The sequence below is a fragment of the Hippopotamus amphibius genome, chromosome 4 (genome assembly GCF_030028045.1).
Source record: "Hippopotamus amphibius kiboko isolate mHipAmp2 chromosome 4, mHipAmp2.hap2, whole genome shotgun sequence".
Taxonomy (NCBI): Eukaryota; Metazoa; Chordata; class Mammalia; order Artiodactyla; family Hippopotamidae; genus Hippopotamus; species Hippopotamus amphibius.
The window spans coordinates 196643-221892 of record NC_080189.1 but is presented as its reverse complement, the minus strand read 5'-3'; the positions used below and the strand labels follow the sequence as shown (position 1 = coordinate 221892).

Below are 25250 nucleotides of genomic sequence, written 5' to 3'. Positions count from 1 at the left end.
CCCGGCCGGTCGCCTCGCCCTCCGGCTGCTGTGAAAACAGCCCGATGTGTTCTCTTCTGAACCTGCTGGTGCCACAGGCAGCGGCTTCTCCCAGACCCTTGGCCTTGGTGATGATTAAACGTCGCCCCAGGGCTGAGGGAACTCACATGGAACCAGCACGATACGCAGCATCTGTCTAAGGACGGGTCCCCCTTGAATAGAAGGTATGGCCCTCATCTCTGGGGTATGTAGGTCTTGTTGGCTAAAGAAGACCAACACACACCCCGAGAAATGAACGCGTACGCCCTAACCTGTGTTTCTAGCTCCAGACTCAGACCAGGTGGCGGAGGCATGAGCCGGGGCCGGAGGGGGCAGGTGGTGGAAAGGGCAGGGCCTCCTAGCGGGTGAAGGGCAGCAGGGGTGGGCGGGCGGCCCAGGGGGGACGGCCAGGTGCCGGGCACCCTGGGGGATGCCGCCGGTCGGGGGGGGCGGGGTCGTCTGGGCTCCCTGTGGCGACATCCGTAACGGACGATGCTCACTCTGCTTCTCCCCGGCTCCCTGGCCTCCCAGGGCAGCACCTCCGCTCCGGTTCCTCTGCCGGGTCTGCTGGCTCCTCCGAGGAGGTGCCACAGAGACCCACACACGCCGTGTCCCCCGGGGCAGCAGGCAGGGTGCCAAGCGGGCAGCGCTTGCTTCACACGGCCGGCCAGGCCGAGGGGGTGGCCAGGCCGGGGCCTTTCCTCGTGGGGGCTTTGGAGCGGGGCTGCGGCAGGATCTCGGAGCCCTGGGCCCGCCGCCCTCGCCAGGGCCCAGGGATAGCCTCTGCCTCAGGTGCAAGGAGGTGCCTGTTCTCACCTTAGCAGTGGAAGGCGGAGGCTTCTTTTTTTTAAAACAAACGTTTTAGAGACCATCAGAAAGGACAGCCTGTCTTCATGGGAATGTGGTCCAAGGTGCACGCAGGACATCAGCGCTCCTTCCCAGACTCGTGCCCCCCCCTCAGGTTCAGGAGGAGCCTCCGCCACATTTGTAACAATGTTATGAGTTGAATTTTCCTTCAGTCTTGGCAAAATATCTTCTAAGTCCCACCTATTCTGCTTAGGAAACTAATGATAACCTAACAGCCATGCGTGCTTTGCAATTTACAAAATGTAACACAGAAGTTAATTCACTCACTTCTCCCCCAGGCCTGCGAAGGAGCAGATGGAGTATTTTTGCCGTGTTCCCTGTATACAGACTGGGGACCTGAGTCCAGGGGGGGGACAGGCCAGTTTAAGAGCACGGGGCCACCGAGGTGCAGGGCTGAGACTCCACCCGGACCCCAGTGTCCACTCCCTCAGAGGGCTCCCACCCTGTGGGAAGTCTCTCGTCTGTTTCAGCTTTTTTCCTCTAAGAGGAATCGGTCAGTTCTGCATGTGAGGAGCGTGGATGTCACCACTCGACCCTAACAATGAGTGAAACTCTGAACGGACTGGAAGATCAACCACTCTCCCTGGGTCCACGCGTGAAGGAGGACACAGAACAAACAGCTGCCCCAGGGCTGGGGGGAGGCAGGCGGCAGGCGCCGGGGGTTCCCAGAGCAGAGTCACACAAGCTGCAGGAATGAAGACACTGGCGCGGCTGAAGGACAGACACATCAATGAACAGAGTGAGTCCAGAAACAGACCCACGTGGACAGACACTGGTCTTTGACAAAAAAGCAAAGGCAATACAGTGGGGGCAGAGACAGTTTTTTTGACAAATGTTGCTGGAACAACTGGATGTCCACATGCAAAAAAGTGAACCTAGACACAGACCTTACTCTTTCACAAAAATTAACTCAAAATGGGTCATAGACCTAAATGTAAGGTGCAAAATTATGAATCTGCTAGAAGATAATAGAAAATCTAGATGACCCTGAGTTGGTGATGCTTTTTAATTAATTAATTAATTAATTAATTAATTTATTGATGCTTTTAAAAATATAACACCAAAGACACCATTCATGAAAGAAATCATTGATAAGCTGGACTTCAATAAAGTTAAAAAATTCTGCCTTGTGAAAGAATTTCGGAGCGTGAGCAGACACGCCACAGACTGGGAGAAGATGTTTGCAAAAGGTCCACCTGGTAAGGATTGTTATTCAAAACACAGAGAGAGCTCTTAATACTTGACAATATGTAAACAAACCACCCAATTAAAAGGGGTCCAAAGGCCTTAACAGGCACCTCAACAAAGAACAGATCCGGACGGCAAACAGGCGGATGAAAAGATGGCCCGCAGCAAAGCACAGACCGTGGCATCCCCAAGCTGGACTAACACGGCCAGAGTGACATCCACAGTGATGGGAGGGGGGGGTGGGGGGGACTGTCTGGGGCTTCTGGTTTAAATTTTATTCACTGATGAGACTGTGGGGTAGTTTCCCTCAACTGCAAAGTGATGATTGAAAACAGAGCTTTATCTCAGGAGCTTGTCAGGGGATTAAATGAGGTAATCCGTGTAAAGAGCTTGGAAATGCTCTTAGTAGGTGACCAGTAAGTGATTTATGTTACTGGGTTTGATTTTATAATGAAAAGAATTTTTATGATGAAAGAGTGTTCCGGGTTATTCATCCAAAGACCCGAGTCCTTCTCAAGGAAGCCTCCTTTGTACACACTCTGCTTCACAGAGGATCTGCAGTCACGCCCACAGCCCTCCGCACACTCAGGGCGGTTCCTGCCCCCGCACAGCCCCCGACCCGCATCGCGTGGAAGGGTGAGGGGACAGACGGACGGGCGGACGGATGCACCCGCGGAGCTCCTGCTGACGGCGGCTCCCCCTTCCGTCTGCGGGTGGTCAGAGGCACCGCAGGAGCCCAAAGGGGAGACGCAAGCACCCCGGCTTCACGCTGGGGCTCCTGCAGGTCCACTGCCGCCTTCAGGGCCGTCTGAGGAACCAGGACTGATTCCGGGTGGGCACTGGGCTCTCGGGTCAGGGGCCCTGGACAGCGCCGCCCCGGCAGAAGCGACCAGGCGCCCGTCACGGCAAGTCTGGCCCGCCCGGGTGACACTGCTCACCTTGGCCCCGAGGCCACCACTCTCCTGAGGGTGAGCAGAGACGTCAGGAAGGTGCCCGACACTGCGTGAAGGAGCAGGAGGGGGGTCCAGGCGGTCCCCTGGTCACCGCGACTGATGCCCACTCGGAACAGGCCGATTTCCCACGGTGGCTGCGCTGCGGTGTAGCTGAAAGCAGGAGGCCCGGGGGGGACATTTCCGAGGCGGTGGCTCGGGGGTGGGGGCCTGGGGCTGTCGGCACAGCTGCCAGGACCGCGTGACCGGCAGGCAAGGAGCCCCTCTTTCGATGACTACGGGGAGCACTCCTTTGTTGGTGTGGACGGGTTAGAGGGACATGGATTTTCTTTGAAAACCCGAATATGACATTTCTGAGGTAAAGAAACAGGCATCGATGGTTCCGAACGTTGTCTCCCGCCGAGACCTTTTTGGGCCCGGGGTGTAGGATACAGAGGAGGCAGCCGACCGGAGGCGCTGGGAGCCTCTGCTCGGCTTCCAGGTGTCCTCACCTTGGCAGAGAACCCGCACCTGACCCTAGAAACATCACACACAGCCCGCAGAGAGCCCTCGGCGAGGTCGAGGCTGGCGCTCTCCAAACTCCACGCACGAAAGACAGCGAAAGGCTGAGGCGTGGGGAGAGGCTGGGTCACGCCCACCAGCACCACGCGGGCTCGTCCTGGCGGAACTGCCCCGAGCACAGCTGGCACCAGACGGCAGGGTAGACGACAGCCTGGTAATAACGCAAACCTTCCCACGTCTGATCACGGTGCTGAGGTTCCGTCACCGTGCATCCCTCCTCCAGGGGACAGCTGCGGTCCACCAGCTGCGGACGCAGGTGTGGGTGGCCCAGGCGCGGCGTCCGCGTCCGCGCCCACGCCCGCCGCTCCCCCACGCGTGGAGCGCGGAGGCCGCAGGACGTCCCCGGCCCGTCGGGCCCCCTGCACCATTCCTGCGAGTAAATCGCTCCGAAACGGGTTTCAGGAAACGCACGGCAGAGGGAGGGTGACGGTCGAGTCTCCCCGCTGTCCTGACGAGGTCCAGGGGGGAGGCAGCGTCACTGGGAGTTGATTTGTCAAACGGCACACACTCAAGTGTCTTTTTGGGGGACTTAAAACTCGATTTTATCTGAATACAAAGGAAACGTATTTACTTCTTTTTGAGAAAGTAGAAAATACAACCAAACGGTTGAAGGGAACGTGCAGTTCCGAGGCCACCGCTTCTGTCTTTCATCAGGAGAGTTCCTGGCTTTGCGGCCTCTCCAGGCCCGCGTCCAGCCACTTGAATTCCCCGGATCACGCCAGTGTGACAGGTGGTGTCAACCTGACAATGGGCAGGTGAACTTTTCCAAAATGCTGTCTCCTTTTCTCTAGGTCCTTAACAGAGATAGCGAGTACCCAATAAAACAAATATTGCTAATTTCCATATTTTCTTCAATTATCTCTTAGTCCTGAAAATTGCACGTCACGTGGAGAAACTAACAGCCTTGTCCAGTGAATGTCCTGGTTGCCCCAGAAACAGCGCCTTCCTTCCGGTCCCCACCTGGGTGGCCTGGTGGGGATGGCCAGTGCTCCCAGCTTCGCAGACTGCCAGCTGCCTGGGCCCCAAATGTCTGTTTCCCCCAGGCAAGGCGCTCATGTACGAGCCCAATGAAGAGGGGGCATCGGGGAGGTGGGACCCTCCCCCAGGGGGTCCCACCTGTTCCGGGCTGAGAACGGGTCTGGTACCCCCACCCTCTGCCGGAGCCCAGCCTGCGTCCCTGAGTCCCGCCCGACGCCCCAGCCCTGTGGACAAGCTGGTCCCCACGGTCGTCTTACACAAACGGAGGCACCGCACTCAGCGGAGCAGGGCCCTGGTGTCCACAGTGGGGTGGGCTCCTGGCTGGGTCCCCACCCCTGCAAGGCTGCGGTCGCCTGCCTCTCGGGCACCCTGGGTCTCCCTCCCTGGAGACGGGGTTTTTCTCTATATTTCCCTGGACTCACCGGTATTGGTTCCTATCTGCTCCTGAGCTTTTTCTCCTCGTTATTCGACTCTAGTTTCTATACCTTCCTCTCCTTCTTGTAGGAGAACCTCCTAGACCCAGGCAACCACCCCCGTTTCTGCAGATTTCCTGGTTCACCTCCTCTCCCTCACCCCGCTTCTCCTTCGGCCTTGGAAAGACTTGCTCCTTTACTGGGCGAGTATTAAGCATCGTGTTTATAGGTTCAGATAAAACTAGCTAGTAATCATGTCTGTCTTGCGAATCTTCTGAGTCACGTTTCTGCTGGTGGTCAGATTTCTGCCGGGACCGTCAGCAGCTTCACGTGAGCTCGGGCTCTGCCCCACGGGCAGCGTGGTGTGTACCTGCTGGCACTGCCTCCCCCGTCCTGAGCCCCCAGGTCTTGCCCCGCCCGCCTCGCTGCCCCGGACCCAGTGTCACCCTGTTTGATGAGCGGTTCACGCAGCGAGCGTCCCTGCACCTCCCCGAGGGTCCCCATCCCTCACATGCCCCTGAAAACCACGATGGGACGCTTCCTCCTGCCATTTGATACAAAATGAAGCAAAGGCACTGCCCTCGGCGCTTTTTGGAGATCGAATCAACCCGGCCACCGTAAGAGAAGCGAGCGTGGGGCCCACCTGCACCTTCAGGGCTCTGATCCTCCTCCGATCGTGGCCTCCACATCCCACAGGCTGCTCAGGACGTCCCTGCCCGACCCTCCTCCGACACGGGGACATCAAGGATCCCGTAAGGCCTGGGCGTGAGAGGTCGAGGGCGTCTGACGTGGAAGGACCAAGCACGCCAGGGATGGGGATACGATGGGGACCCTTGGGGCGGGGACATTGGTGGTCAGTGGGAAAGAGTTACTGCAGTGGTCTGAAACCTGAGAGGAGACGGCAACAATATTTTTAGGAACATAGCATAACATGGAAGAAATGTGTCCACTTGAAGCATGGGAAGGTTGAAATGCCAAACAGTTCTCTTGGCTAAATTTAGCAGAAGTGCTCTTTATTAAGAACTGTGTTAGCGAATGTATAATGCAGGAGGCGTATAGACCGCACCGCGCGGCGTGTCCACCCAGCACAGGACGCCTGCGTGTCGCTGGGGCTTCCGTCCTTCGGAGGGCCCGCGGGGCAGTGGGCCAGGGCCAGTCACACGTGGGCCCTTCTAGGTTCACGGGGGAGACTCCCACCAACAGGGGAAAGGAGACCACCCTGGGGCCCACAGAGTGATGGCTGCTGCTTTCTAGCTGTTTTCACGCTTTGCCAGCTCTCAGCATCCCTGGGAGAGCGGGGGTGGGGGGCGGGGGGGACACCGGGCGGCAAGGGGGACACGGAGGCAGGGAGGCTGGCCAGGGAGCACTCCCACCAGGGGCCCCCAGACAGCCTTCAGCGGAGGAAGAAAGTCAGGACACCAGGGTCTGCCTGCTGTGCTGTGGCAGGAGCCACCGGGTCAGAAGAGCCCCTGGGTCTGGCGGCACGATGGCTCCGGGGACCCGGGGGGTCAGGTGGCCAGGCAGACGACACCGGGTGGAATGACCCGTACGGGCTGGTCCTGCCTGAGGCTGAGACCATGACGCCAGGACAGCCTCCTTGGCTCGGGAAACCCACAGGCTCCCGTGATGAGGGTGGGGGCAGCTGAGAAGGGCGCGTGGTCTCTGGCTGGCCTGCCCTCCCTGCAGCGCTCAGCGGGCTGGGACCAGGGAAAGGGGGAGAGGAGCTGCTGGTGTGGCCCCCGTGGGTGGGGGTTCCTTAAATCCTCTTAATGGGATTATACTGTTTATCCAAGGATTAAAAGATAAAAGGCTGAAGAGGAAGATGTGCACGCCTGAGGTGGGCGTTGTGGGGAGCGGGACACAGACGGGGGAGGCCGCGTCTCATGGAAACTGGGACTTGGCGACAGGGCATCTCAAGCCAAGCCCGGCTGGTGCCAGCGTTTCACCGTACCAGGAGATGCAGGCCCCGACCACCGCCAACGTGCCCACGACCCCGCGGACCTCCCTGGTCCAAACGAGGAGAAGCCTGGCAATAACAGCTCTGGGTCTGCAAACCCTTCTGTCCTTCATGGGACTCCAACTCCCGACCGTTTTATCCCTCGGTTCCCTCACTACACGTGGCTCGCGTGGAGGCTAGTCTTTCCCTGAATCGACTTCATTGTGAAACCAACAGAGATGGCGCACACCGCAGGCAGGCCAGCCTGGCCGTGTGGGAGCCGGAAACCCGATCACAACCGTGCCAGCGGGAGGAAGGGCAGCTGCTGCTGAGACGGGAGGACGGGCACGCAGGCGCTCGCGGCGGGGGAGGGGGAGACCCTGTGGTTGCGGGCGCTCCCTCGCTCCCTCCCCCGGGAGCCGCCCTGCCTGAGCTCAGGACGGCCCAGGCCCCACGGATTTCACCCCCCAAGCCACTCCCTACACAGCCAAGTATTCCAAGTGCGCGGGCCGCGGCAGCCGCGATCGGGAAGAAAGTGCCTCATGTGGGTTTTGTGCCATTATTTTCTTTGCCTTCGCACATTAGAGTATTTTGAGTTTTCAATCCATTAGCAGGGAATACGCCTTCATGATACTTGCAGAATCTCTGAAACGTTTAACTGAGACTAAAAATAGCTCTTCACACTGGACAGAAAAGCATCAGGAAATCACAGGCACTCTGTCCTCACGGGATCTGAGCTGATGTGGTTCCCACAACAGCATCCTTTACGACCACAACAGGCTCCCTGCAACCTAAGCGCCGTCGGAACATTGGGTTCCCGGGAAATGTTTACTTGTGGAACCAGCACGGGCTGCGAGCAAATGCTGCTGGGGAGCCCTCCGCAGGCGCGGGTCCTCACCCCCACGTGTGTCCTGAGGCCTCGGAGGCAGGGAGGCCGGGCTGGCTGCCGGCAGAGGAAGGCAGACGTGGGTGACGGAAGGTGGATGTCGGGGAACCCCCCCGCCACAGAAGGCCGGACACTCTCCAGTCACTGCCCACGTCCCGCAGGGCCACGGGGGGCAGGGGAGCTGTGACAGGGTCCCAGCCACCGTGGGCGCTGTCCTCACTCCTGGTCAGAACTCAGTGTCCTCAGAACGGGGCCTGGGACACTTTTCTCGACAGAAACAGCCCTGAAACTGGGGTTAAATTCTGCACAATTTCAGGCCTTATTCCTAGACACCAACAGGGTGATTTCCTGGGTTGGAGATACTAAGTGGCTGAACATCCGTTTGGGACGCGTCTGGAACCCGAGATCCGCTCGCAGTCCCGTGAAAGTGTGCTCGAACCCCGATGCCACGGGAGGTCTCTGACCTCGGCACCCGGCCACCAGCACACGCCGGGCCGGGGCGTTTATGCCCAACCTCTGGGGGAGGGGGTGGGGCTGACGGGGGAGGAGGCCAAACACGAGCCTTGTGCGCAGCCTGGCGGCACCTTCGCTCCGTCTGTGCCGCGGCCACGGGGCTCACGTGAGACCTGCCTCTTGGCTGCCCCGTGGGGGACGGGCCGGGTCCTCTTCGTGGGAGCCTGTACCCAAGCCCCAGGGCACACGTCGGCGTGGCGACAACGGCTGGGAAGGCTCGGCAGAGCCCTGGCCTGGCTGCCCGCGCATCCCTGCTGTTTCCATGTTTCCACCTGAGCAGGGGGAGCGGGGGGCCCGGAAGCAGCCCCCAAGGAGGGGGTCAAAAGGACCGGCTGTAGTCAGAAAGACGGGGCCCCTGGCCATGTCCTATCATTTCTCTACACCTCAGTTTCTCTGTCTGTAAAGTGGGTTGTCACCTGGACTAAATGAGATGAGGGGTGGGCAAATGGGGGGGAGGCATCGGTCTAGGAGCACGGACCTGCAGTGACGAGATGCATGGGTTCTGTGTCTCACCAAACGCAAAGGGCATCTGAGGCAACGGACCAGGGAATCATCTCACGTCGCACACGTGAGACCGTCCCATCACACACATTAAGTATACACAGCAGTCATCTGTCAGTGAGAAGACACACAACACAGGGCTCACAGCTGCACCACCACGGTCACCGGACTTATCTTCCAGATAGAGGGACACCGGCTAGAGTACAAGCAACTTCCTTTTCTAAGGTTTACAAATTTGGCAGGAAAAGAACTAGCTTTAAATTATACATCTTGGTGAGGAGAGCAAAGAAAGCCCCTCCATGACCCAGGAAAAGTGATGGGACGGCAATATCCCTCAGGGCCTCGCTCGGGGGCGGGACCCAGGGATGTGGGGGTGGGGCGGGGGCTCAGCTGCACAGACGCTTTTGCCCACGTTTCGTGGGCTCCCGCGTGCGTGGCAGGCATTTCCCAGGGCTCTTTAAATGGGCCCCAGAGCTGAGGCTGGCAGGAAGACACGTCTGAAACAGCCCCGACTCGGGTTCCCAAGGCCCTTACCCACCCACACAACGTCACGGGACAAGTAACGGAGCCCAAGGGGAGGCGGTGACCTGGTTTTCTGGGGGTAAACAAAATACAACCCCCGTCGCGGGACACGGCCGGGTAAGCACGAGGGCGTTCGCAGAAGGCCCAGGGGCAGAGAGTTCAGCAGGGCGGTAGCAGCAGATCATAAAGGACCGCAGTCCGGGAGAAAGGGCTCTCCGTACACTACGCTGTCCTCACCGCAGCCTGAGACAGTCCCCAGCGGCCCGCGGAGCCTGGGCAGCTCCCACCAGGATCACGGGGTCTAAGTCTGCAAAGATGCTCCAAGCAAGTTTGGTTCCTTCCCCGCGGCTGGCTCAGGGCTAAGAAAACCACCGCCCGGCTTCCTGACAGCCCGTGCTGCGGTGACACCCTCAAGGGAACCCTCCTGGCAGGAAGGATGCTCGCTAAGCTCAGTTCAGCAAGTAGAGCCACTTCCAGACACACCCCAGCAGGCAGAGAAAACCCGCCTTTCCTGCCTCCAAAATTACGGAACCATCACCGAATTCCCAATGCTGGGCAGCTGAACGGAAAGAGGGACCTGCTGGACCCGGCCAGACGTGGAAGCGCGTCTGAGGAAGGCGCGCAGCAGCTAGCGGGCGTGGTTCACCGCACACCCGGGAAGCGACCGGAACGGGGGCCGCGCAGCGCTTACCTTGCTCTCGTCCTCGGGGTCACTGTAGCCACACGCGTCCAGGAGGTCTGGGAACGTCACCGACCACCCGTCACTTGTGCAGTTCTTGCTTATGTTTCCTGGAAGGTAGAGGCCAGATGTCTGATCAGCGCGTCGGGACTGGCCTGGACAGCCAGGGCCCCCGCCGGCTTGAAAGGCTGGCTCCCCCTCGGGGCCGGCGAGGAGCCCGGCCTGAGCCCGGGGCCGCTGCTGCTCGCGGGTGTCCGCCTCCTCGGCCTCCCGACCCTCTGGACCTGGGCAGCGGCCCCTGCACTTTCGGGGCCTCGGCGGCTGCAGGAGCACATTCTCTGATGAAGCCCAGGTGCGGTGACAGCGCTGGTTACGATGGGAGGGAGGTACCCGTGTGTCCCCATCCCTACAGAGCAGAGCAGACGTGAACAGAGTGTTCTGTCGGGTGAGAGGCGTCGGCCACCGGACCTGGTCATCCTGGAGCCGCCGTCCCACCTGTCCTACTCTGTCCCACGCTCGCCCGCTCCTCTGGGCCGGTCCCCACGCCTCACTGCCCGAGGCACAGCGACCACTGCGTGCAGGGTGGGCACCCCTGGTCACCATCAATGAGGGAGTTTTAGTCACAAAAGACCATGGACGCCAGAGTTAAGTGGCATGAAGTAAAGGCAGTTTGATTTTACAAGCCCATCGTGTGCACCTGAGGAACCTAGACTTGCACCGCGGACTCTGCAGGGCAGGGTCCCCTGCCGCAGGGGGAGCACCCCGAGCAGCTGACAGGCGGGGCGGGGGAGGCGGTGCTTGGAGCGAGGGCGGGGCCCGCCGGGTGCCCTTCGGGAGCTCAAGCCTAACCCGGCTGGCCCTGCTCTCTCTCCCGCTTGTGTCCTGCCGGGCTGCCGCCGGGACCAAGGTCGAGGGCTTTCAGAGCAGCAGACGTTTCCTCACACGACCTCTTTCCTTGCGGACGTGGTGGGCATCACTGTTCCCGTTTTATAGACGGCAAAGCGAGGCTCTGAGGGTCAGTAATAACTGTGTTCTGTGGCTAAAAGCCCCTCATTTCTTCGAGCCGAGGGCAGCCCACCTGTTCCCCTGCTCCGACTGACGGCCTAGGTGGGATCAAGAGCCCGGCGGCCGCGGCGGGGAGGAGAGGCTGGCAGGCGGCGCGCTCGCCCGCTGTGGGCAGGGAGCCGGGGGAGCCCGGAGCCCGATTCGCCGGAGAGGAAGCGGGTCGGGGGGCGTCAGCGCGGACACGGGAACACATCGCCGGGCTCGCCCGGCCGGCCAGGCTCCCACGCCGCCGTCCCCCGGATTCTCTGATTCCGGACGCGAAACGGCCTGGGGGCAGCTCGGGCACCGGGACGGCAGTGGACCCTGAGGGCAAGAGAGGCCCTGAGCGGCGCAGGGCTCCTGAGGCTGGACCCCAGCCCCACCGGACAGCAGGGGGACCGAGGCCCGCGGAAGGCATGACCCGCCTGTCCTGTGCGGGGGAAGTCGGGACCAGGAGCAGGCGCAGGGGCGCCGGCGGCTCCTCCCGCTCCTCCGTGTTTAACTCGCGCTCCCGCCAGCCACGCGAGGAGACCCTGAAGAGCCCATCTTATAGAGGAGAAACCAGAGGCTGAAAGCAGCTGCATCACCTGCCCAAAGCTCTGCAGGTGAGAAGCGAGGGGCCCGTTGCAGCCCTGGCCGTCAGGCCTCGCCTGCAAGCACACCTGCTGCCTACCTGCTCTGGGGACCGGCACGCCGGCGCTGCGGGAGGGCCGGGGCGGCTGCTGAGCTGGCCACGCCACACTTAGCACATGGCGAACAGTACGGGAGACACTTAAATAAACCTCATCTATGAGGTCGGGATTCACCCACAGGTGTGGCGTCTTGCCTGGGTTCACACTCCTCAGTGAAACCTGAAGGCAAAGGCGGAAGCTGGGCTGCCAGGAAACACCTGAGGTGGTACAGTGCAGAGAGGGGTCAGGGAGGTGAGACGGGGGTCAGGGGGTGAGAGAGGGGTCGGAGGTGAGAGAGGGGTCATGGGGATGAGAGAGGGGTCAGGGGGTGAGAGGGGTCAAGGAGGTGAGAGAGGGGTCAGGGGGTGAGAGAGGGGTTGGAGGTGAGAGGGGGGTCATGGGGATGAGAGAGGGGTCATGGGGATGAGAGAGGGGTCAGGGAGGTGAGAGAGGGGTCATGGGGTGAGAGAGGGGTCATGGGGATGAGAGAGGGGTCAGGGGTGAGAGGGGTCAAGGAGGTGAGAGAGGGGTCAGGGAGGGGAGAGACGGGTCAGAGAAGAACAGCAGGGGCACAGCTTAGGACTCAGGCGTCTGGACTCTCCTCTCCCTTCTGAGACTGGACCTGTCCCCCAGCTTGACTGTGTGGGGCCCTCTCCTATCTGGGGCAGTCTCCTGTTGTGGGGACCCTGCAGTCTTCATGCCTCTCCCCACTGTGGCCCTATTTAGCTGCCCCACCCCAGCTCCCCAAAGCTGATTTCACACCCTCGTCCTCTGTCCTTAAGTGCACGTTTGCGTGTGACTGTTCCGACAAGGCCATGGTCACAGTGTCTGGCCCTGAGCGCCACCCGCTGGGCTCAGACCCTGGTCAGAAGGGTCCTGGCCTGGGGCAGGAATGACAGGCTCCAGGCTGCAGCCGGTCCCCCGGACGCGGCTCCCACTCCGGGCCGTGCCCAGGCTCTGAGTCGGGGGCCATCCAGAGCCCTTGCAGCCCTTGGACACCGGCCACGTGGCTTCTGGACAGAAGGTGGGGCAGAACTCAGAGCTGGGCTGCCTGGCCGAGGGCACGGGCCCCTGGCCATGCTGTGGTCGGACGCAGAGCACAGGTGCCCGCTCCCCGACTGGAGAACCACTAGTACGTGAAGACATCCATCGCCCGAAGGCTCCGATTCGTCAGAATAAATCTCCACGTCCTTGAGCCCGGCCCTCCTCCCGCGGACGGTTCGGAGCTGCGCCCAGGGCCCCCGGCTCTCCCCGCCCGCCCGCTCCCATCCGCTACCCTAGCCCGGCCCGGGCACCTCACGTGGGCCCCGGGGCTCACCCGTGCGGCGATGGCTGCTCTGAGAACATGTCCAGAGAGAACCCCCACTCCCCACCTACAACTTTTTATAAAAAACAGGTCTATTTCTTGAACATTTCTGGGCTTTCGGGGAAGGAGGGCGCCCCAGCCCTGTCAGCACCTTCTGAGGCTTCTGACGGTAGGTGTTCGGGTGACGGGGGAAACGGGGTCCTTCGAGGCCGGGAAGGGACACCCCGGAGGAGCTGTGTGAGGGCTGTGGGCGCCCACGCGCGGCAGGTGTGCACACTCTCTCCCTGCCTGGCGTCCGCGGCCCCCGCGTCTGGCTCACGCCCAGAGTCTCCCGTCCGTGCCCACCGCGGAGGCTGTGGGGTGGACGACCCGGCAGGAAGGGCTCCGTCCTCCCCGTCCCCAGGGCCAGCTCGGCCCAGCGGTCTCCTGACTCCCTGGGCCAGGGAAACCGGCGCCTTGCTTCTCGTGCCTTCGTGAAGAAGCCAGCCCCTCAGATGCAAACCCCGCGAAGCTCAGAAACGACACAGGCGACCGTACCTGGCTTGCTGTGAAAGTTGCTGAACAGCTTCGGACAGGGCACCGTGACGGTCTCGCCGACGTCCGCGGGGCGCCAGCAGGTGATGTTGTCCCAGACGCCGCTGCAGGCTGGAGGGGAGACGGGGGTGAGCGGGGCTGACTGCCCGCCAGCAGGGCAGCACCCTCGGGCCATCGTGGGCGCCCCGGGGGGCGGCACCAGACCTGCTCAGAAGCTTTGCACATAGCAAGCCTGTTAATTAGATAATTATCTCGCAAATTACTCTTCTGTGAAACAAACGTGCTCCACAATATCACTGAGAACGTACTTGGCATGGGTTCTCGGTGATCGGCTTTGGAGAAACAAGCAGATCTGTGGTAGAACGTATCTGAGGAACCCAACGTGCATGGCGCACGTCTGAATTTTAGTAGAATCGTTACTTCTTGCTGCTGAAGGGCTCCGCCTGTGATAAAATGGGCCCCGCTGGGTATGCGTGCGAGTCCTGGAGGTGAGGGTCCCCGGACACACCTACACGTGCGCCTTCATGGATTCTGACGTCAAGCCCCATTTGCACATTTAAATATTTGATACGATTTAGCTGATTTCAGCAGTCCAAATGACATATGAGCAATGACATCTTAGGTTACTTTCATGGAGTTACCAAATAATTTAATTTGCATAATGGTATAGCTCAAAACGTTTTTCATACCCCTTTTTTGGCTTACTGAGTAACTCACACAAACACGGCACGAATCACCTCCCTGGCAAACGGCCCCGAGGTTCGAACGGTGCAGGGAGCTCTCGCCATCAAACGGCAAACGCATCCATATTTGAACCCAGGGAATTTCTACTACACGTCCAAGATGTGTCTACGGTATTTCGTGACCTCTAAAATGTTACACTTCATTTAAACTTCAGTGTTGGAGGAGCAGTGTGCCAGCCTCAGTTAAAACAAAGAAGGAAACAAGCCTTCTGCTTTCTGACACGCCACCCAGAGCCGTACCACAACTGGGCAAACACATCAACGGAGTTATGCCTTTTTGCTCTGACCATGGGAATGCTTTTCTTCTAAGACACAGATAACGAAAAGCTGGCTACAAACCAAGTTTCGCAAAAAAGGCGAAAATACTTTTTAAAGGCTTTTAAAAATAAAATGAAAATATATTCATCCTAAAAATTGAATTTCATACCAAAGATTGTGTAAATTCATACTATATCAAATACGTTCTTGCATATTTAAAGAAAATGTTGCTTTTTGAAAAAATTTTCAGAACAAGTCATCAAGGACAAAGACATCACTAGAAACACACCTACAGTCGGGGGAGCGGTGCCCCTGCAGGCCTGGGAGCGCAGGGTGGTCGGGCGGACTTACCTCTGAGGTGAGTCTGGGGGCAAGAGGCAGACAACTGGGAACGTGAGCTTCTCTCTCCACTTCCCAAATTTCGTGAAAGTGACCGTTGAGAACTTTGAAAGGGCGGTTCCTAGAGATGTCATAAAACTTTGAAGACAGAGGGCGTGTATGTGTGTTAAAGACTCAGGCAGAGCGAAGGGGGCGGCCGCCCAGCCCGCAGGAGGCGAGAAGCGGGGACACCCTTGGAGGGCCCTGCGGTGGACTAAATTCGAGGGAATCACGTCGGGTTTCAATTCTGAACTCTGAGAACTCCGGCCGTCCCTGCCCTGCTAGGTGCTTCTGGAAGCTCTACTTAGACCACCGGCCGGAGCAGCACCAGGGGAGGCCCCGGACCAAGCAGGCCACCTGGGACGGGGCGCAGGGTGCAGGCGTGGCTCTGAGAACTGCACGTGGTGACCTCGCCTTGTGTTAGATCACTGTGAGAGTATCCTGTCGTTGTTCTGGTACAAAATGTGATGCTAATTATCGATAGATATACGGAAAACTAGTGTTGTTCCAGGAATAACACAGTTACACCAGAAAGGAGACTAGGACCGTTAACAGGGTCAACTGTGATCATAACAACATAAACCACAGCCGCGACGGGACTGCTGGGAGGGAGGCAGCTGGAGGAGGGGAGAGATCTGACCGGCAGAGGCCACTCCCAAAGGAGAAGAGCTCAAGCAGAGACAAACTTGGGGCGAAAAGGCTTGCTTGAAAAGTAGTGAACGGTCTAGACTGCACGACACAAAGTGGCTTGGGTGAGGCAACCAGGGTCTGTGTGAGACCCTGGTTTGTTTTACACGTTCTGGCTTTATTTTTGTTACACTCTGGTAGCAACCTAGGTATCTGAGATGGTGATAATAAAACCAAGGCTCAGTCTGAAAAGAGGAAAACTTTGTTCATGTCAATAGACTGAAAAGTTGCTTGACGAAATGCAGCAACCATTCCTGACTTTTAAAAGCTCTAAATAAAATAATGATACACTGAGACTGTCTTAACATAGCAAAGACCATACGTTAAAAGAAGTCACTATTATTAGAAATGGACTAAGTACAGCGTATAAACCACACCAGGAACCTGCCGGACACTTGCTATCACCATCCCGATTCAACAATATGTCAGAGCTTTAGCTAAAACGACAGGGGAAAAAAATGAACCAAACAGATCCGTTGGTATAAAGGAGAAAAAAATCCTAGGACCGCACTTTGCAATGTGGCTGCCATGTGTGGCCACTTAAGTTTAAACCTAAGTCAACTGACATTAAATGCAATTAAAAATTCAGCTCCTTAGTGCAGTGGCCACACGTCTCAGACTCGGCAGCCGCTGTGGCTGTGGCTGTGGCTCTCATCTCACAGCTCGGATGCAGGACTTTTCAATCATCACAGAAAGCCCTGCCGGACAGCGTCCCCCCAGAGCTGTAGCTAAAACAAACAAAAATAAAACTAAAAAGCCACTCTCACAAACTACCAGGAAACATAAAGCAAAGAGAAAATAACAAACCCATCATTACCATACATAAACTATTGCTGGGGGTGAATGAACCCAAACAGATAAAACGTTCTCCCTGTCACGGTTTTCAGCTAAAAATGGCCATGCAAATTATCTGAAATATTTTATGAATAAATTATAAATGAGAACGAGAATTTTTTTATTTATCACTTATCACACACATCTTCTGTCTTCAAAACCCAAAGCAAGGAGGAGGAGGCCTCATCCAAAGCGGGGGTCAGTGGCTTGGGGAAGCGAAAAGCGCGGCAGATGCTTAGTGCCTTAAACACCTTCCATTAACTGAAACACAAAATGTGTGTTTATGACGTAAACGTAGAACATACAGCCAAAGCCTTCCCTTTGCATGTGGGCTTGTTGACGGGGCTCCTCATTGCTTTGCTTGTGTAAATCACACTCTGATGTATCGTCCGTGATTTTCAGCTTCAGAGCACTGAAAGTGGGCTGACTGAGGCTCCCGCGAAGCTAGATTTCCAGACACGATCCCAGCCATGGTCCCCATTTCTAACTCCACGCTGCTGAGCAGCTCACTTTTTTAGTTTTTCCAAAGCACACGAATTGGTTTTCCCAGAAGCAAGTGCTCCGTCAGCTTGCACTGTTTAATAGCCGGGTGAGGAACAGATTTGGGCCTCTGCACGTTGTAAACTGGCAAAGGGTCCAGAGGCTGCAGGGAGGAGACAGCAGGGAAGCCCTGCCCAGGGCCTGACCACGGTGAATCCGTGACCCTGCCAGGCCTCACGGGAAGAGAACGCACAGGAGCCCAGTGTAAACGGGTGGTGCTGGCTTCCCAAGTTCCTTTCGTGAAGGCAACTTAGTGCCCTGAAAAGAACGTTCTAGACCAAGTGGTCCAGAAAAATTGATCTTATGCATGGCGCAGCCTGCAGACACTTCTTAAACTTGACGGCAACGTGAAGGGAACACACTCCGGGCACGGATGAGTAGCGTTCCGGAGGGGCTGCTGTTAGAACACGTGCCTGTCGGTATTCTGGAACTTGGAGGAGACGCTGCCGTTCACCTGGCCAGATGGAGTCTCATGAGGGGGGACGAATATACCATCGTGGAAAGGAAACTAATCCCTTTGTACCCAAAAAACCAACTTTCTCTCCAGAATATCCCTGGGCAAGTCATACTCTCACAGATGATGGTAGATGCGTTGTTTTGAGTTCCGGATTTATTTTCTCATTATTTCAATGAGATAAACATCAATTAATTTTCAAGAAGATCACATGGGTCTCACTACTTGGGTGTTACACTTTATCTAGGGCAGAGCTGTCACAAACACTGTGTCTCCTGCTCACGGGTTCGCAGAGTGAGGTCGGGGCCAGAACCCCATCTTGCCGACACTGCCCTCTCCCTGGAAGGCCACTGTCCCCACTGGCCCTCTGTGACCTCCCGGGACCTGTGGAGATGTGCTCCTGCCGCTCTAGTCTTCCGCGTTTAAGGTGTTTTATGACGAGAGCCCTGGACACAGAGCCAGAGGCATGAACCGAGTCCAGGCGCGCATGTGGACAGAGGGATGGCTCTGAGCACTCGTCCAGCGGACACAGGGCTGACGTCTCAGGTGAGGCTGTGACCGCGACCGACACGGTTGCCCACCCTCTCCGGGTGAGGCCCCTGGGGCGTCCCCAACAGTGGCTGTGCTCCAATCCATCCACGTTTCTACCCAGAGAGAAACCCAGTCCCCTACCAACCCCAGCACACACAGAGAGACAGCACGGCCGCAGGACGGCAGAGGTACCCAGGCAGGCTTGACTCTCGACAGCCGACACAGTATGATGGAGACATTTTCCACCCCCACCAGGAGCGCCAGGGAGAGGGCTCCGCTCCTGCGGCCCAGCCTGCAAGGAGAGGGCAGGAAAACCAGCACCCTGGCATCCGGCGTCAGGAGGCCTCATCCCCTGGGTCACCTTGCTGCAGACGGAGCGTGGGGAAGAGGCTGCAGGAGCAGGGACGTGGGAAAAGGAGAATGAGAGAGAAAACCACTTCTGGTACGAATGTACAAGGCCAGGCAACAGCTCATGTTACCAGGGACTCCTTGTATCAAAAGTTTAGGTTAAATCTGAAGTCACAGGCGGCAAAGCTTCTTCCAGAATCAGACGCTGCAGGGAAGCCCAGGAAGTGCTCTCAGGCTCTGAGGCCAGAGCCGTGCTGGTCCCTGGACCCCCAGCCCGCAGAGAGCAGGTGCTGACCTGGCCCGTCGTCTCCCGTGACGGGCGGACGGGACCTCATCCCTGGGCGGTGAACACCCCTCAAGCCACAGCTCCTGGGGCCCAGTCTCGCAATCCCACGTGCTCTGCCCCCGTGACGACAGCCGCAGCCCCGGTGAAGCCGGGTCCCGTCCCGTCAGAGGACCTTCCGCTGCCTGGTCGTGGTGGACACGGCGCTGGACCGTTCGCTTGTTTCCAGGAGCTTCTGCGCAGCCGCAGGCCCGTCTCGGTGGGCAGGTGAGCACAGGGGCAGCACGCGCGGGACGGGAGGGCGGGCCGTCCCCTCCCCTCCCGCCTCCCGGTGCCCGACCCCGGCGGGCGGGCGGGTGTTAACGTGAAGACCCCGGGGTGGGGGGGGGGGGCGCCACGAGACCCTGAAGAGCAGCGGCTGCTTCACAGCAGGAGGCGCGACGGCCGAGGCCTCCGCTCGGGGTCAGCTCGGCTCGGCGGGCCTCCCCAGCCACGGCGAACACACCCCCCGAGCCAAGTTCCCTCGTTCCGGAGATTTTTATTCACTTTTTATTCCTTTTAACCTTGCTCAAGAGAAACCAGAGAAACGGCACACGCTCCCTGGTCACTCCTCCTGCAGGATTTGCTGCGGCCAGAACGACACGGTGTCCACGGCTCACCTGACCGGCCAGGGCGGAGGCCCGGGCTCCGTGGGCCGCACCGTGGGCCCCCCGGACGCCACCCCAGGGGGCAGGTCAGCGCCCCTCGGGGCCGGCTGGCGACGGGGCGGCTCGCCCGGGTCCTCCCTACAGTCCCCCGGGACCCGCCGTTAGGACCCGCCGTGCTTCTCCGTTCTTAAGAGTCTTGGTGGTTCCAACGTGTACCCGCGGCGGAGACCCACCGTCTCGGGGTGCGGGCGCTGGACGGGAACCTGAGGATTACGTGTGGGTGCTGACAGGGGTCCCAGAGCTGCAGCCCCCGGGCGGGGTGAGCAGTCCGGCGGCTCGCGGCCGCCCCGCCCCACCCGGCACAGGAAGGCGGGGGGCTCGGAGCCCCCACCGCCCGCCAGGCGCACAGACCCCACCTCGCGAAGCCCGGGTTCCTCCGGTGCAGAGGGGAGGTGAATCCCGGGGAGCCCCCCGTGGCCGGGAGCCCAGGGCGGCCGGCGGGGCGCCTCCCGGTCTCACGGTGACGCCGGAGGGCCGGACGTCCCTGCACGCCTCACGGGACGGCCGCGCCCCTCCACGGACCCAGGAGGCCGCGCCCGACGACCGGCCCATCCCGTGAGCCCGTCGAGGAAGACACTGTGCCCGGGAGCAGGGGTGACAGCAGGAGCAGGGCGCGGGATGCCGCCCCCGGGGGCCGGGCCCGGCCCGCGTGAGCCCGTCTCACCCCCAACCCACAGGCCTGGGGCGTCCCCCGTCTCCTCGCGCAGAGGAGGAAACGGAGGCACCTGAGCGGAGCGTGACCGCGTTGCCGGAGCCCCCCGCCCTGCCTGGCCCCCGTGTGAGCTGTCGGGGGGGTGGGCTGTAGACACACAGCCGGGATGCCGCCCAGCGAGGCAGCTCTCGCCCCGGCCGTCCCTGGCAGCACCAGGCGGGCAGGCTCAGCCTGCGGCGGGCACGACGGAAGGTGGCCGACCCACCCGCACCTCCTGGGCGGGCTGTGGTCCTCGGGGGCCCCTGACCCTGAGCCCCTGGGGACGGCTACTCTCCCTGCCGCGGGGCCTGAGAGCCCGCCGCCGGGCTGCCGCTGTCGGGGCCACACGCCGGCTGGGCGGAGCCTCGGGGACAGGATCTGCTGTCACAGCCGCTCCTGCTCCCGGCGTTTCTGTCGGGTGATTCAGGCCGCACGAGCTACTGGACGTCTCCGAACAGGAGAAAAGCACTTTAAGAAGGAATGTCGTGTTTTCTCACTCCATCTGCTGTTCTCCTCAGGAGCCCCTTAAAACAACCCCAGGGCTCTGCCTGATGACCAAGAACTTCGGGGCAGAGGCCAGCTCGCGGGGGCGGGCTCATGAACAAGACGGCAGAACTTCAGAGACGGGAAGCACCTTCTGGCTCTTGGCAAACGCTCTGCTTCACGGGGGGAGGTTCATACCTAAAGAGGCTCAGTGACCCCCCCAAGGCCTTGAGACCCACTAGACGCACATCAGGAGTCAACCCACATCCCGATACACCAGCCTCTGTCCACTTAGAACTTCTCAGTACCTAAGGAGACGACAAAAGCCCCTCATTGAGACACCTTAAAATCCTACAGCATCTTCCAGGTGTGCGGTCTTAAATTACAAAGGCGGCACACGTCCGGACGCACGTCCACACGGTGCGTCAGTCCAGGCACGAGGAGGCTGACCTGTGCCCAGAGCCCGTGTGCGGCCCGCAGCGGCGGTTTACGGACGACCTCGCGACACGTCTGCCCTGCGGGTGGAAACCGGCCTTCCTGCCAGCGCGGCGCACAGTCTCTGTCCTGGAGGAAGCTCAGGCGGGGCCCTGTGTGTTTCTGAACCCTCTGGTCTAAGGCACAGTCTGGTGTCCTTAGTGAACATGCCTCCTGCACCTGGGCTTATCTTGGGCTGGTGGCCCACAGTGGGGAGCAGAGGGCAGACTGGGGCTCGGGTCTGCTGGTGGTGGTCTCCGGGGCCACTTGGAGGTCTTGGCACAGGTGCTTGCGGTGGAAGCCGGTACCTCCACTTCCCATGGACCAAGGGCGGCCTCACCCCAGCCGAGGCCCCTGACCCCTCCAGGCCCCTGTCCTGGTGGCCGTCCTCCTGGGCAGAGAAAAATTACAGACCCAGCGGAACTCTGCCCAGTGGCCCCGAGACGGCTGCCAGCCACCTCTCATCCCTGTGTCGCCAGCGACATGAGCCTGAAAGTCCTCTCCTTGGTAGTGGACCTCCCTCTCCTCCACAGGGGAGCAGAAATCACAAGGACTCTCCCCAAAGAAACCCTCTCCCCAGACGGTCGGCGCGGGCTCCTCCTGGCCCCTCACGGGCGTCTGGCGCCTACGCTTACAGGGCCTGACGACATCCTATACACCTGCCCCACACCACGCACACACAGACATGACGTGCGTTCTTTTCACAAACACAGGATATCCTGTGTGCCGACCTCTTCCTTGCTGTCTCACTTTACAATACACATCTCATATTTTTCATGTCATTTCTGTAGCGTGCCATCATTTTTAATGGCTACATAATATCCCAACATCTGCTTCACTTGTGATTTAAACAAGCAGTGATGAAGGAATTGTCCCATCAGAACTCTAGTTATTAAGCACTTACTAGGTGCCCCCAAGGTGCTTGGACATTTATTGTGTTCTTTCGGAAGGAACTGTAGTTCTTCCCCAAATGATGTGTAAAGAATGCTTAGAATGTAAAAACTTGACACTTTGGACCCGAAAGACGGCTGATTCAAGCGTGAATCATCACCAGGGCACTAAAGCCAGGACGTGGGACAGGCTGGGAAAGAGCCGCAGCCCCTCAGACCACCTGCCAGTTGCAAAGGGAAAAAAAGAACTTCATAGTCAAGATGCGGGAGGTCACTTTCTAACCAAGTGACCAAACAGCATAACGGGATGTTGGGGGACACGGCAGGCGCCAGAATGTGGGCACCCAGAGCGCACACCTCACCTGCACCCCTTCCTCCCGAAGGCCTGGACCTGAGCTGCATCCAGCCTTTACGTCCAAGCTGCAGCGTAAAGGAAACACAGAGGCCAGAAGAATTCAAGCGGAAGGAAACAGGGAGATGCACCCAGAACATGGGGCACTCTGCACGGTAGCTGACCCCTGCCTCAATTTTCAAAGGCACAAGCTGAAGCACCCCTAGGGTCAGGGCATCGCAGCTCCATGGAAACGGTCCACGGGACGTGTCCTGCACAAGCTGTCACAGCAAGTGCAGGAGGCTGGCTGACAACTGCTGGACCTGGGTGGTGGCACCTACGCCTCCCTTCCAGCATTGTGATTATACAGATTTTCAATCACACAGAAAGGAGCAGCCTTTCTGTTGGAAAACTGCTGAGACCATGAGGGGAAGCCACAGTGCCTCGACCTGCAGAGCCACGTCGGGCCCTGGAATCGCGGGCAACGTGGAATCCTGGCCCCGGGCAGGAGGGAGGTGGCCCCAGGGCCCCCCAGGGAGGGAAAGCTGCCTGCCCCAGGCCTCGGGAGCTGACCCCTGCAGCCACAAGCGAAGACCACACAAAACAGAGGGAAGCCACGCCTGGTGGAGGCGAGACGGGGCCGTGGGATGCTCTGCGGGGCCCCGTCCCAGGGCCCTGAAAACGCTGCCCAGTGAGTTCCTCTCTTCGGCTTCCACGCAGCTCACTTATTTTTATTCCTGAAGACAAGGACCCTGCTCTGGGTTCTCCTAGGAAAATGGTAAACCAGATAAAAACTGACAGGGCAGCAGAACAGACGTGCTCACTGCCAGGCTGGTCTGGATGGCGTTAACTGTATTTACTGAAATAAAACCCCAGCCGCTCTGTGCAGACCCAGCTTTGCGGCCACCTGCCTCCCCTCCCGTAGGGGACTGTGCAGATCCCAGAGATTCCCACAGACCCTCTGGGTCCTAGAACTCTGACCTAGCAGTTTTACAGAAAGCAATCATCTTCACTGCGGCCCTCAAAGCCATTGCTCTGTTCCCCGTTCCCAGGGCCCCCACGCCTAGTGTCAATTTAAAGGACTGAAAGCTTGATGGACAGACTCACCAATCGAGGGGGGGGAATTCTTTTTAAAAAGCGTTTGTCCTTCTCTGAACTCAGCCATTCGTTCTGACCCGAGTCCCCGGATAGGCTGCCTGCTGCCCGCCTGCCTGGCTGAGGGCCTTGCTTCAGGCTCACAGAGGGGGATGTGATTTACCGTTTTCCGCAGGTAAATACACAAGCCAGTCTTTGAGGCCCCCAGGGCCAGGAGGACTCTGACCAACGTGCTTCCCCAGACCAGTGGGTGCCCAGGATCCAAAAGACCAGAGAGGTGGCCCAGGGCAGCCCCGACCCTCTCACTTCTCCCAGGGCCCTGAGAACAGCTTGGCCTGAAGCAGCCACCCCCTCGGCGCCACTGGTCGCCATCAAATTTGTCCTACACCCTATGGCCAAAACGGGGCTACGTGTAACCTCTACCCTCAGCCCTCGTCCTGCATTTCGATCCTTCAAAGTCACGACCGGCAGAGATCTCGCAAGATCCTCACTGCCACCTTGCTTCGACTTTCTGCTGAGACCACCCCTCAACACACTCCCACTCGTGGACGCTCAGGTGCCTGTTTCCCAGCCGCGTGAGCTGGCCACACGGCGCAGGAGGAACCCCAGGGTCTGTCTCCTGACTCAGGGTGTGCAGGGCTGGGACGGGGACCTGATCCCCGAGCGCAGCACAGGGAGCCCTGCTGCTCCAGCCACCGCATCCCGGCGTCCAGCGCGTACCGAGGCAGTGGACTCGAGGCTGAGCGGGTCCAGACCTCCAGCCCCGCGGACGGTGACCCGATCGCGGGTGAATGCGCTGCTGGATCCGCAGGCTCCGAAACACTGGCCCACACCTCGTCAGCCCCTCCCTCAGCTTCAGATTTGCTCCTCACCTTTGATGCTGCCCGTCCAGTGCCTCATGACAAATGTCCCGTCTCTTTGAGTCCTACAGAGCCCAGTCCGTCTGAACACTAACTCTACCAAACGGAGGATTCTTTCTTTCTGTTGTTCTAAGGATGCATATGTACATCATTTGTTCTTAAAATATTTGCAGTGAGATAAAGAGAGCTACATCCATGCCTTCGCTCAGGCGGCTACGGAGCCAAACACCTTTTTAGAAACGCTGCAATCAGGCACGATGCCAGCACTTGCTAGTGGCAGGAGCAGAGTGGAAAGGAGCCTCTTGAGGGGAAACGCCCAGAGTGACAACCCACCAGAGCTGGTAGCAGCCCACGTCCAGGGCGCGGCTTCTCAGAGACGGTCTGTGCAGGTAACGTCCAGCCGCGTACTGGGAGGAGAGCTGCTGCGGTCAGGACTCGAAAGCAACTTGCAGGACAAGCTCAGGGCGTGATAACAGCCCCACCCGCGCAGACAGAGACGCAACAATTCATCTTCCGAACAGCGGACTGTACGCTCTTCGTGACTCAGCACTGCGTTTGGACCAGCTGCAGCCACGGCCTCTTAAAACCTGCAGCAACAAGCACCCGACTGTCCAGCAAACGCCCACTGAGTGTCCCCTGGCCCTGAGGCCCCCGAGGTACCTGACGGCGGCACCTGGGCCGGGCGGCTCTCCAGGTCTTCCTGCAGCAGGAACACCACAGATTCACAAGCCCACAAAGGCACCAACTTGGGGCTGCCCCTTCAACATCCCCCAGCTTGGAACCGAGTCCACACAGCAGGTCAAGCCTTCGGGGTGGACCGCCGCCCAGGGCCACGCGGCTTCCTAGGCCCTCCGTATGACAGCCTGGATTTTACACAGGAGCAGACCCAGGCCCCACAACAGAGTTCTGACTCCAAATGCGTTTAGAGGGCTGCAAGGAATATTTTACAGGAAACTCATTCTTGAGACGACTCCTGGATACCGCAATATTCTGTCTACCTGGGGTGCTACAGCGATGCCACTCTCGGTGGGCTGGAGGGGAACTAAGAACCAAGGCCTGGGAAACACCATCTGGGGGGACGATGCCACCGGACAGC

At 59.2% G+C, this 25250-nt stretch overlaps 1 protein-coding gene across 2 annotated transcripts in view; it reads right to left on the bottom strand.

The window, feature by feature from the left end:
* The window catches only part of VIPR2 (vasoactive intestinal peptide receptor 2), a 63676-nt gene that overhangs the window by 27388 nt on the left and 11038 nt on the right, over positions 1 to 25250 (bottom strand). For both annotated transcript variants that reach the window (XM_057731971.1, XM_057731972.1), the window contains exons 3-4: positions 13571 to 13678; positions 10025 to 10122 (exon numbers count right to left, since the gene is read on the bottom strand). In XM_057731971.1, coding sequence (XP_057587954.1) covers positions 10025 to 10122; positions 13571 to 13678 — 206 coding nt within the window. The remainder of the gene's footprint in view (positions 1 to 10024; positions 10123 to 13570; positions 13679 to 25250) is intronic.